The 13,242-nt window shown below is 37.4% G+C and overlaps 1 protein-coding gene across 4 annotated transcripts in view; it reads right to left on the bottom strand.

The window, feature by feature from the left end:
• fam131bb (family with sequence similarity 131 member Bb) overlaps window positions 1-13,242 on the bottom strand; it is a 35,813-nt gene that overhangs the window by 4,367 nt on the left and 18,204 nt on the right. The window contains exons 3-8 of one of the 4 annotated variants that reach the window (XM_043260970.1): window positions 11,906-11,941; window positions 11,373-11,478; window positions 9,663-9,887; window positions 8,190-8,330; window positions 5,557-5,867; window positions 3,921-4,178 (exon numbers count right to left, since the gene is read on the bottom strand). In XM_043260970.1, the coding sequence (XP_043116905.1) occupies window positions 3,921-4,178; window positions 5,557-5,867; window positions 8,190-8,330; window positions 9,663-9,887; window positions 11,373-11,478; window positions 11,906-11,941 (1,077 nt within the window). The remainder of the gene's footprint in view (window positions 1-3,920; window positions 4,179-5,556; window positions 5,868-8,189; window positions 8,331-9,662; window positions 9,888-11,372; window positions 11,479-11,905; window positions 11,942-13,242) is intronic. The other 3 variants (XM_043260971.1, XM_043260972.1, XM_043260973.1) reach the window with 3 other exon arrangements.

The following is a 13,242-nucleotide window of genomic DNA, read 5'->3' as shown; positions in this document are numbered from 1 at the left end:
CTGGAAAAGAGCATGGATGTTAGACTGGGAACGTGTCATTTCCTGTTTACAGCTGCAGTGTTTCATTTCTGTGACAAGGGTGGCACTAAACAAAATTAGAAAACAACTTTGAAAACATTAGTTTTGTAATTCTGTTTCGTAGCTGAGTCTTGAACAGGTTTGGTTTTGGGACAAATAACATTTTAGACTCAAATGAACACACTTTTGTTGAAATTTCAAGTAGTTTTTCCCAAAGGTTGTAAACTTTGCTGTGCTATCGGAAATGTTTAGCGTGATACCCGTATGCATTTCCAATATGACATTGTAAGTTGCAATTTAAAGGGTTACTCCACCCCAAAATGAATCGCCTAACCTCATGTTGTTCCAAACATAAAAGCTTTGTTCATCTTCAGAACACGATTTAAGATATTTTAGATGTATGAATACTCCATCAGTAGTTCAACCGTAACCATATGAAGTGATGATAATACTTTTTGTAGAGGAATAAAACAAAAATAACAACTTTATTCAACAATTCAGCACATAGCGTCACTATAGCACCATTTTGGAAAGTATCCACTGCATGCATACTGCCGCAACGCAAGGATGCTTTGTTTGCGCAAACATGCGTAGAAATGCTTATTGTGTCCCGGATAATACAGAAGATCGTATGCTATGTACGTTCAGTGTCCGGAATGGTGCGACTGTAATGTTACCAAATTGCCAAATTGTTGAATTAAGTTGTTATTTTTGTTTTGTTTTCTCAATACAGGGAGTGCAGAATTATTAGGCAAATGAGTATTTTGACCACATCATCCTCTTTATGCATGTTGTCTCACTGCAAGCTGTATAGGCTCGAAAGCCTACTACCAATTAAGCATATTAGGTGATGTGCATCTCAGTAATGAGAAGGGGTGTGGTCTAATGACATCAACACCCTATATCAGGTGTGCATAATTATTAGGCAACTTCCTTTCCTTTGGCAAAATGGGTCAAAAGAAGGTCTTGACAGGCTCCGAAAAAAGTCAAAAATAGTGAGATATCTTGCAGAGGGATGCAGCACTCTTAAAATTGCCAAGCTTCTTAAGCGTGATCATCGAACAATCAAGTGTTTCGTTCAAAATAGTCAACAGGGTCGCAAGAAGCGTGTGGAAAAACCAAGGTGCAAAATAACTGCCCGTGAACTGAGAAAAGTCAAGCGTGCAGCTGCCAAGATTTTGCCATATTTCAGAGCTGCAACATCACTGGAGTGCCCAAAAGCACAAGGTGTGCAATACTCAGAGACATGGCCAAGGTAAGAAAGGCTGAAAAATGACCACAACTGAACAAGAGACACAAGCTGAAACGGCAAGACTGGGCCAAGAAATATCTCAAGACTGATTTTTCTATGGTTTTATGGACTGATGAAATGAAAGTGAGTCTTGATGGGCCCGTGGCTGGATCGGTAAAGGTCAGAGAGCTCCAGTCCAGACGCCAGCAAGGTGGAGGTGGAGTACTGGTTTGGGCTGGTATCAAAGATGAGCTTGTGGGGTCTTTTCGGGTTGAGGATGGAGTCAAGCTCAACTCCCAGTCCTACTGCCACTTTCTGGAAGACACCTTCTTCAAGCAGTGGTACAGGAAGTCTGCATCCTTCAAGAAAAACATGATTTTCATGCAGGACAATGCTCCATCACACGCATCCAAGTACACCACAGCATGGCTGGCAAGAAAGGGTCTAAAAGAAAAACGAATGACTTGGCCTGATCTGAACCCCTTAGAGAACCTGTGGTCCATCATGAAATGTGAGATTTTTTTGAGGAGGGAAAACGGTACACCTCTCTGAACAGTGTCTGGGAGGCTGTGGTTGCTGCTGCACGCAATGTTGATGGTGAACAGATCAAAACACTGATAGAATCCATGGATGGCAGGCTTTTGAGTGTCCTTGCAAAGAAAGGTGACCATATTGGTCACTGATTTGTTTTGGTTTTATCTTTGAATGTCAGAAGTGTATATTTGTGAATGTTGAGATGTTATATTGGTTTCACTGGTGAAAATAAATAATTGAAATGGGGAATATATTTTAAGTTGCCTAATTATGCACAGTAATAGCCACCTGCACACACAGATATCCTCCTAAAATAGCTAAAACTAAAAACTACTTCCAAAAATATTCAGCTTTGATATTGAGTTTTTTGGGTTCATTGAGAACATGATGGTTGTTGTTCAATAATAAAATTAATCCTCAATACTACTTGCCTAATAATTCTGCACTCCGTGTACATTGAAACACTGATGACACATGGAATATTCTGGCTTTTCTGGACCTTGACAGTGGGTTTTTTTTTGACAGTTCTCACGGTTTTCATCCAAAATATCTCAAATTGTGTTTTGAAGACGGACTAAACGTTTATGGGTTTGGAATGACAAGGAGGTAAATAATGACAAAACTTTCATTTTTGTGACGTAACCATTTAACTGCTATATGATGTCTTGTTGAACATGTTAATTAGCTAATGATGATGAAACTGTAGTAGCATTGTCACACTTCTATTATTTAAACCATACAACAATGTTCAACAATATAGGACTGTCACTGACACGTTGGTGAAGTATTAAACGCTAATTCACAGATTCGTTGCATGTTTTTTCCTGTTTTCCTGTTTTTGTCATACTCCGAGGATCTCCTACACATTAATGCACAAGTGCAGTTGCACTCTTTTCAAAAGCATCAATGATTTACTTATCTATTGTCAGTCAGGTAGGTAAAAACCTGTCTGAAAACAGTCATAATTTTTGCTGTTCCTTTTGGCGGCGCTGTTGGCACAGATATCACAGACTAAAGCCCTAGGAAAGTTACGTTACAGCTGTAAGAGCTCTGACTGTGACTCATTCTTGATTTCAGTGAGAGGAGTTACAGAAAACTCAGACAGGATTCATACTTTTATAGCTGCTGACAGAAATAGTTTTTGTCCAAAAAAAAAAAAAAAACCCCAAAACACATTTTCTTCTTTCTTTCAAATTAACTGTCTGCCGAGATGCTGTCCTAGAGATTTTGGTGACATTTTGTCATTTCTATAGGATGCTCAGCATTATAAGTCTGTGTGGAGCAGTTCAGCACCTACATTCAATATACATTTAAATGAAAAAATAACAGCTATGGTATACTATACTAAAATTAAGACAATATTTAGTAATGTTATTAATTAAGGACTATTATAGTATTTCTTCATATTTTAAATGTTTCAGTTTTGATTTGACTTTTGTTTTAAGTAATGTGGATTTGTCGTTATTTGTTTTGTTAATATTTCTATATAGCCGTTTCTATTATTTTCCTATTTCTATTGTCATTTTTATTTCAGTGTTTAATTTAATGGTACAGGGGGTCATACGATGCGATTTAAAATTGTATTTTATTTTTATTTTATTGTTTTTGTGTCATTTTGTGTCATTCTTTTTAAAAACATCATATGATCCCTTTAAAGTGGAAAACATTTGCGTTCTGAGCTGCTGCTTGAACTGAGGCACTACATTCATTATTTAAATTTTATGATAAAATAGACAGAATTTAAAAGATGAGACTTTGTTTGCTATCAGAAGTAAGAAGGCACAAAGATCTATGAGGGTGGCGTGATACAAATAATACCTGGTGTAGAAATTATCGTCCGATACCAACTGACATCTGTGCATCTCTAATATTTATATTTTATTTCAGGTTTATTGACATTAAGAAAAAATCTGTTACGATAGTGTTAATTAACAATACCATCAGTCATTTTAGGGAGAGTGTTTTCAGCTGTAAGTGGATCATGTTCAGTGTTAAGGTAACAGACTTAATACATACAGTTATGCTGAGAGCAGTGGGTCAAGAAAACTAGAAAAAACAAACTAGAAAAGTGAAGTTAGCTTTGAAATAATAACAAAAAAAAAATCAGTAACATTTGCAGGTTTTTTTTATTACTCACTTTGATGTCTTCCTCTTCCTGGGCTTCCAGTAAAGGTGAGTGATCTGTCGTCACCTCCTCCGTGGGGGCTGTTAGATTTCCATCTACCGCTACAGGCATGCCCATGTAGCCCACCATGTCTGCCTGATAGGCCTCTGTCTGCGCTGCCCCCCACAGATCCACTAATGGAGGGTGAGTGAGGGGCGGCAGGCTGTGGATGGTGCTGTTGGGAGTAGCTTGTAAAGACTGAGTGGCACTCTGTAGCCTTTGCTCCAACATCTGCAAACAAGCAGAAACACAGCTCAAGTCACCATTGCAGTAAAATAGTGCAAGATGAGACTCGTATACTCCTTCGGCTGCCTCTTTTTACCCATTTCTGTTATCCATTCCTAAAAACGGACATGAACCAAACCAACCAGCACCAGCCAAAAATAGAAAATTCGGTCTAAGGGGAGATATTGCAGACAAAAAAAGTTTCTTTATGGACTTGTCACGACTTCTTTCAGACTAGTGGAAATAAAACATCAAAAAGACACTATTAAGTCTTTCTTTTATAGCACTTTATCTATTAGTGTCAATAGATTTCCATTACAATACATTTTGATTTTTATCTCCTACACTGATCAATAAACATTCCAAACTTGACTTTTTTATTCCTATCTATATCCTGAAGGCTTTTACAGAGGAATTTGTTCATATATAATCTGTTTTTAACGATGCCAGTAGTTTAAGACAATCTAAAATATCAAACAGTGTGCTATATATCACCATTTAGCGATCACCTTGAAAGGTTTATATAGAGATTGTGATTTTTTTTTACTCTGTTGTGTTACAGTTGCAGTGGCTGATTGGATTTGTATTGTTTGATTTCCAGCGAGACCTCAATTACTGTAGCAATCAATGGCTTCTGGTTAATGTCTGAATGATGGAACCTGATTAAGTTTTTACTGCTCTCACGGCTGGTCCTGGAGCTGCTGTTGAAATGACCGCTGGGACCTGTGCCGTTCAACACCAGCCAGCAGAGCAGGAGACGGCGTTGCGGCGGATGCTAATTTGAATTGGTAGTTTAGTGTCTCACCTGTTGCTGATACTAATGTAAGATCTGTTGCAGCGCGGCCTTATGGGTGTCTTACTAATAAGTGTTACTAATGCAGGAGGTGGTGATGCAGAGCCTTCTTTTATCTCATCTCGTATCACATTTTGCTTTCACACTGGTGTGTTCATTCAGTGCAAGTGACTGAATTGCACTTTTGCATAAATTAATAGATCTGAAGTGGTGCTGTCATAATGTGTTAATTTTTTTGTATATATATATAAATACATTTAGTATATATTTAAAAATATTTACATGTATATTCATTTAGATATTTATATTATTGCATTTACAATATATATAAATATATTTAATAAATATTTTTGTTAAATATATACATGCATGCATTTTTATTAATATATAAATAATAAACATACACAGTGCACACTCCTATATGATGCAATTAATCATTTGACAGCTCTAATCTGAACGTATGTTTTCGTGTCTGTTAATAAACGTTGCACTGCTTACGCACGCAGCGCGAAACAAGCCTTATGGGATTTGTAGTTTTCTGGCTCACGTGTCGTTACGGAGGCTTCTGGGAGTTGTAGTTTTCCGACTCACCTGTTGCTGCTGTTGATACTGCAGGAGCTGCTGCTGCTGGTATTGCTGGATCTGCTGCAGGTGCTGGATCTGCTGTAACTGGTTCTGATACTGCTGCTGTTGCTGTTGGGACAGGAAGTGAGCCGCTGCATTCGGGTCATATCCTCCCTCGGTCCCGACAGCCATGACATATGAACCGGTGGCAGGAGAGGCCACACCTGACTGTTCGTTACTAATTGGCTCCCAAGCATCAGAAGAAGAAAGGCAGTAAAGACCCTGGGAGACGTAGTTGTGAGGCCACACCTCTGCAGAGGAATGGTGCACTATCTGGTCTGAACGAGACGGAGAAAAAGAAAGAAAATATGACTAATGAAAACGACGAGGGTAACATTCTGTAAATCTTAGATCATTTTTCACACAGCCTGTGCTGATCTGAGTTGTCGTCTGGTGATTATTACATGACTACTTACCAAATAAATAAATAAATGGTCATGAAATATTGAGCTGAGTTGAGATTCTTTTATTATTTTAAAAGAAAGAGGACGCTTTGAAATGAAACTAGCACAGCTACAGTTTGAAGGAAATACATTAACGATAAAATCATAATCGAGTGTCATAGAGAGTCATGTAATAATCGTTCTTATTGATGAGAGCCTTTCATATACACTAAAGTCTTCCAAAGAAAAGAAAATATACTTCAGTAATAAAATAAAGGGTTGTCAAAGTACACCCAAAAAAGAATAATAAATTACATATTTTACATGTTTCATCATTTGGCTGCTTTTAGATTTGCTTTTATGTTACACTCAAGACTCTTAAAAACACTTTAATGATGCTTTGATTGAACACAATGGGCAGATGTTAATATATTTGAGGCACACATTTATAACAAAGCCTTTTCCATTTCCATTATATTCTCTTTGAGCCAAATGCTGTGACTTTTCAGCCTCATCTGCATGCAACGGCACGATATTTTCTAAATTATATCCGATTATAAAACAATGTTGAATAATAATAACTGCACACTCTATTTCTGTGGGTGAAATCTCTTGCCTCAGCATACCCCGTGGCCATCATTGTGAAATTAAAATGAGTGTTCAGTCATTTTCACCCCTCTGGCAGGGCAGAAATGAGATTCTTTATTTACTGAGGAAATGGCTTTGTAATGTGGCATAGCAACACTCACTCGTACACAGACTGCCCACTGAGCTTATTCTTCTCTTGCTTTTTTTCTCTCTATACACACTCTATGGCAGCATCTTTGCTGGAATGAAACCCCATATATCTCCACAAAATATTCGACAATTGTTTTCAACATGATAATAGTTAGAAACGTTTCTTGAGCAACCAATCAGCATTTTAGAATGATTTCTGAAGAATCTAAAATAAAATGTAAAAATTAAATAAAAATAAGTTATTTTAAATTGTAAGAACATTTCACTAAATTCCTGTTTTAATTTTATTTTTTGTAAAATTGAAAAAAATCGTACCCACAACTAAGTTTTAAACAAATTTGATTACTTAAAAGTTTGTAGATACATGTCTCATAATATAAAAAAAATGAACAATGCCAACACAATGATAAATTACTTATAAATTACTTTATAAATATTAAAATAGAATTTGAATATATTATTAGCATATTAAATAAACTGCAATACATATATTAAATAAATATGACAATAAATGTTTTAAAATATAATAAAATAGAAAACAGTTAAATTATGATAATATTGATAATATTCAACAGTTTTAAATGCCAATAAAAGCCTTGGTGAATATGGGCCTAAGAGACTTTCAAACATATTTAAAACAATCCTAATCCTTTGAAAATCTTATCTAATCTATGGATAATTTTTATACACGAGGTTCTGGAGCAGAGTGTATTTGGCTCTTTATCTGCTTCTGGAAATCTGGTTCTATGACTTGTGGCACATGTGTTCAAGATGTTGATCAGAAACTACCATCTGCATATATAAAAGCCTTTTGTGTAACTTTCAAGGCCTGTGAAACCAGACAAAACCAGTTACACCTTTGCCTAAGCGCATGACATAATTATCACTTTATCTGTCTGTTACATGTCGTCATTCTGCATGCAAATGGCTTTGGTTGTTCTGATCTCTCATGTGAGTCTGTAAGGCTGTACTGAACTGTTCAGTGGATTAGCTCTCATTCTCCTGAGAGTCACGGGTCCCTGACCTTTATTTATTCATTTATTCAAAACCCAATGTGCACTGCATTCCAGATCAGATGTAATATAGCAATCCCATCCTCACTCTAGGGGGCTTTCAATGGAAAGATTCTCAGAAAAACCTCTTAGGACTAAATGAAAGGAAAACAAAAGAAAGTGTCTAATTTTTCAGTCCTTAAAGAATTAGTTATGGATTGCAAGCGTATCTTCTTCCCATATTCTTTGAGCTGAGATGGAAGGATGGGCTAAGTTGCTAAAGAAAAAGTGTTTAATTGCGGTTTATGACAGCGCGTTGCCTGATTAATTGCAGCGCTCATCAGAGCTCACACTGTGACATAGAAGTTCTGTTGTTCAGTTGATTTTATTCTCAAATTTAAGCTAGGTTTCCAGCCTTAAAAAAGCGCATAGGAAGCACAGTAATTCTCTGAGCTTGCAAGTGCATGCTGGGAAATGTAGTCAGTACCTCGGCTGGTGATGCTTTCCTGGTTGGCCTCGCTCAGGTGGGCTACGCTCCCCTGATTAGATCCAACGCTTGTGCTCTCTCCGTCCATAGAGCTCCAGGCCAGCAGCGTCGCCTCAGAGATCGCAAACTGCTGAAGCACACCTGAATTCAGGATGAGATTGATTATTGATGGCCATAAAAACACATCAAAGCTTTTTAGCATAGCTAAGTTTAAAAGTAAAAATTCGTAGGTCTTAGGGAACAGGACATTTGCATTTATGAATATATGTGTATTGATACTTTAGTATTTTGTGGATGCTAGTGATGTTATTGCTGTTCAACTTCTGAATGTAACAGGCCCCTCTATAATGACTTTTCATGCATGAATGAAAACAACGTTTTAAATCTGAAAGTGCGTCATGCATAAAGTTGTTATCTCTCAAAAAGAAGAGTCGACTCTGAATCAGTGAAAGGAGCCGTTTTTAAAACGAGTCCAAAGCCTTGTTGATGTCAAAATGAAACATCAGCATATTGCCGGCCTACTTGCTTGTGTTTTAGTCTAAATGAAAAACGCAAATTCATTCTTACTTTGCTTTGATCACAAACTTGCTTTAAAGGAAATCGACCAATCACTAGTGGAGTTTGGAAACATGAATCGTTGAGCGAATCGTTCTAGTCATTGAACAAAGAAGGTACAAATAAATGCATATTATATGACAAGTAAAAGTGTTTTTTGGCCTTGCATGCACATCAGCCCGTTGTTGGGGACTCCCAAAACCAAAATATGAACCTTTCGTAACCTATAATAGGGGCACTATTAATTTCAATCTCAACCACTAAAACAACCTGTGTTTGGACCATGTATGGGATCTTGGACCAAAAGTGTGGAAATTGAGATATACACATTGATTTATGGTTTATTTGGATATGACAGTATTTGGCAAATATACAACTATTGAAATCTGAAATCTGAGGATGCAAAAAAAATCTAAATATTGAAAAAATCCCCTTTAAAGTAGTCCAGATGAAGTCCTTAGCTATTCACATTACTAATAAAAAAAACTGTATTCCATCGGTTGTTCTCACACCTGAACATTAATCTCTGTCACCTGACTGTGGAAATACTTTAAAGAAGCCTTATCTTCTCAGAGATGGTGTCACGAATAAGAGAGGGCAGCAAATACATTTCGGACACAGTCATATAGTCATAAACAAGGTCTGATGATAAATTCAGTCTGTTTTAGGCTACTCAGCAGCAAACGGGGGCAGGTGAACTTAATATGGATAGTGCTATCTCTCACATCACACCACAACAAAGTTCAGCGTTTTAAAGAAGCAATAAATGCACTAAATATATTCACTCATGATTAACCCCCTTGAATGGGTACAGAAGGGCTAAAGAAATTCTGTCATCCCTCATCCACCCTTAGTCAATCGAACCCGTGTTGTTCTGTTGATTCTGTGTAGGTCTTTCTGTCGATTAAACTCTCTCACCTGCGGCGAAGCGGGCCTCCTTCTCTCCGTCACTGAGGTCGCTGTATGCGTCATTCTCCAGCTTGCGCTCTTGTTGGAGGTGCAGACTGGAGGTGCGTCCCGCTCCTCTGCCCCCGACTCCCACCGTCTGCATGCCCCAGCTCTGCCACTCGATCATGTGAGCCACGCGCCCCTGGGCCATCGCTGTCGGCTTGGTCACCTTGTCCTTCATAGAGCGAGTCACTCCTGAAGTGGAAGGACAGACAGAGGGAGGATGAGGGGATAAGAAGGCGTTTTTTTAGATTATGGAGAGAAAGAGGGGGAAAATGAGAAGAAAATGAATCCTGCTCAGAGGCTATGTGAGGTATATGAGTAGATGTAACATGGAGATTGGGAATAGACTAGCATGCTCAGAGGCTGCGCTATAACATTATTCTCTTACAAACTGAATTGCAAAGTTCTCATCATTATCTGTGCGTCTGTTGTGATTGTTTTAGATGTTCAGTATTTTTAATCATTATATAAAAGTATCCCATATCACCATATATAACCAGACTTTACTTGAGGTTTTACATAACGTAGCAGAAAAAGTAACCAATTATGGCAGCTACATCTTTATGGAAAATAGCCTGCAAAAGTAGCTGTTTTAATTTGATTTGAAATTGTATTAATTTATGTATTTATTCTGAGAGTGCATACATCTACATGACTTGAATTTGCTAAATAAGAATTAAGGATAATATTTTTAATCACAGTTTCTACCCAACAAACATATTTTAGATAAAAGCATAAAAAAAGCATTTTAATCATCCTTTAATGTTTTAAACTTCTATAGCCAATGCAGCCTCTCCATGTGCTGTGTTATATATTCTGTACCTCAAATGTATGTAAAATTAAAATGACTTCCATAATGAGATGCGGATGGTAATGGTATGGAAAAAATAAATAACCAAGTTTTAGTGACAAGCGTTGGGAAATCTTTTCACACTAATGAAGATCTACACACAATAATAGCCTTACGCTTTCTCCTGCACTTTCTTTTATTAGTTTCATCTTATTCAGTGAAGCTATTCTAGTCTGTGATATACTAAAGTCAGCCCGTAATGATCTGTTTGAATACGAGTAAATTCTGTTTGCAGCCTTTATATAAGATACCAAGAAAAAATCAATTGCTCTTTGCCATTTGGACAGAATCTATACATACATCTTTTTTTTTTTTTTTTTTTTTTACCCGTGCATTAGTGCAAACATTCAGAGATAATTCTAAAATCCCATAAGCTCTTAGGTAATGCCTAATGAAATGATGAACATGAATTATTAAAGTTGAAGAAAAGGATCTCTCAGAGAAGGAAATAGACTGCACTGCACTTCACTGCACACGACAGTACTACAAAAACACAGATACAGTCTGAGAAACAATATTACAAGACACACACTGACTGATCTCTGCACTTTACAAACAAAAACCTGCCTCTCCCATCAACCACCGCTTAGGATAAAATGAAAAGCCGTATGACAATGCATTGTGGGAAGCGTATCGCTTACTTTTCGGGAATCTATTCTTGTTTGGGTCTTGAAATTCACCAATGGCACGAGCCATTGGAGAGTGTTGTAAATGGAAACGGGTGGTGAAAAGGGAAACCCACAAGGGTCCATGTTGGCTCCATCTCCTCCAGCTCAGTCTGGAGTCAACATGGGGTCAGTTTACCATTTCACAGGACAGACACACACCTGACACACCTGTCAGAGAGGACTTAGCCAGAGCGCCGATTCCATAGGCGTTGGAGTTCCTCTTCTTCAGCCGAGGGAGGATTGAGGTTGTGTCCTCCATAGACAACTGAAATGAAGGAAGGCATTCAAGAGAGAAAAATGGGACAGAAAATAGGAAAGGTGAAGAAATAGATGGTTTCGATGGAGCAGGAGCAGAAATGAAATGCAAAATTTAGAGTGTGGGTGGCAATTTATGGAAAGGAAAGAGGTGAGAGAGAAATTAGGTAAAAAGTTAGCAAAGTGGTTTGTAGGAACTACATTTCCCAACAGCCTGCTACTTAATTTCCGGACCATTTGCATGATGGGAAGTGTAGTTTTTTATCATTTATGTCCGCAACAAAGTCTAACTACTACGGCACACCAACAAGTCAGCGCAAAAGAGAGACGGATCGAACCGAGGAATGGTGTGTGAGATAGAGGAGACAATCTCTACTGAGATTCAGAGGAAAATAACAAAAGGAAAGAAATGGAGGAATGATATTCACAACACTTACATTGATTCCATCCCATGAAAAGTCTGTTCGGCCATGCTGAGAGAGAGAGGAAGGAGGGATGGGGAAAGAAAGGGATGGGGATAGACAGAGTTGAAGAAAGAGGAGAGAAGAGCAAGAGAGACGGCCACAAAGAAAGGAGAGGAGAGAGAGGGGGATTGTGACAGAACAAGGCATTTTAAAAACATGTGAAGTTGAAGGAGAGATAGAGAAATAAAAAAGAACAGAGAGGAAATCAAATTTTGAGAAGCTGATTCATTGGCCGGACTAATAGAGAGGTGGAATAAAAGGAATAGTTCAGGCAAAAAAAAAAAAAAAAAAAAATTGATATACTTTTACTTATCCTCAGGGTAATCCAAACACTGCCTGGCTCTTTGAAATACAAAATGACAGATAGTGGTTGCTGTTTTCCACGCAGTTACAATGAACTGGAACTAAAGCTTTTAAGCACTGTGATTGTATTGTAAAAGTGGTCCATACAGCTGTCTAAAATGTCTTCTGAAACCACATGACAGCTTTGTGTAGGGAACAGACCAAAATGTGTTCACAGATACACTTCCTCGCCAGTGAGTTGTTAAACCACTGCGATTGAGTCAGTGAGCTGAATCTCATTTTAAGGATGCTAAATGGACCAAGTTTTGAGTCAAATGTTTTAAAGATCAGACTCAAAAAAGTGATTTGTTGATACATTTGACTTTTAGAAATTTATCTCATGAACAAAGAGGCACCAAAGATATATATATACTGTATATAGTTTGTATATATCTTAAGTGCCTTCCTGAGAATGAAAGAGATATATAAACTATATAATAAATTTGATAAATAATAATATACGTCTGTTCACATAAAACTGACTTATACAGTTGGGCAACTTGTATGCTAAAAATGGTAGATAAAACTTTTATGATAAAAGTGATGCAACTACTTTTGCATCCTTGAAAGCTTGAATGAATGTTCATTGTTAAAGAATGGAAAAGAGCCATTCGTTTGGAAAAGGCTTTGTGTAAAGGCTGAATTGAAAAAGTTTAGGATGATTGGAAAATGAAGGTGAGCAAATATTCTATATTTTATAGTTTTATGTACTATCCAAAATAAACCGTGATAGCTAGAGAATAACTAGTTTCTATGTGGTTGCTGAAATAACACAATCATTCCCTCCTTCAAGATTTTGTAATCATTTTTATCGTCTGCCAGGTGAAAATCACATTCTGAGTGTTAAATAACGCAACTCTCCTCAACAAGCCGCAGGATTTGATACGTTCTATCATTCGTGTCTATAGCAGAAACGTGCGAGATGAGTTGCATGCCAAAGTTGAACTGTTTATTTAAATCCTCAGCTG

Source organism: Puntigrus tetrazona, chromosome 16, assembly GCF_018831695.1.
Source record: "Puntigrus tetrazona isolate hp1 chromosome 16, ASM1883169v1, whole genome shotgun sequence".
In the NCBI taxonomy this organism is placed as follows: domain Eukaryota; kingdom Metazoa; phylum Chordata; class Actinopteri; order Cypriniformes; family Cyprinidae; genus Puntigrus; species Puntigrus tetrazona.
This window is presented reverse-complemented; position numbering and strand designations above follow the sequence as displayed.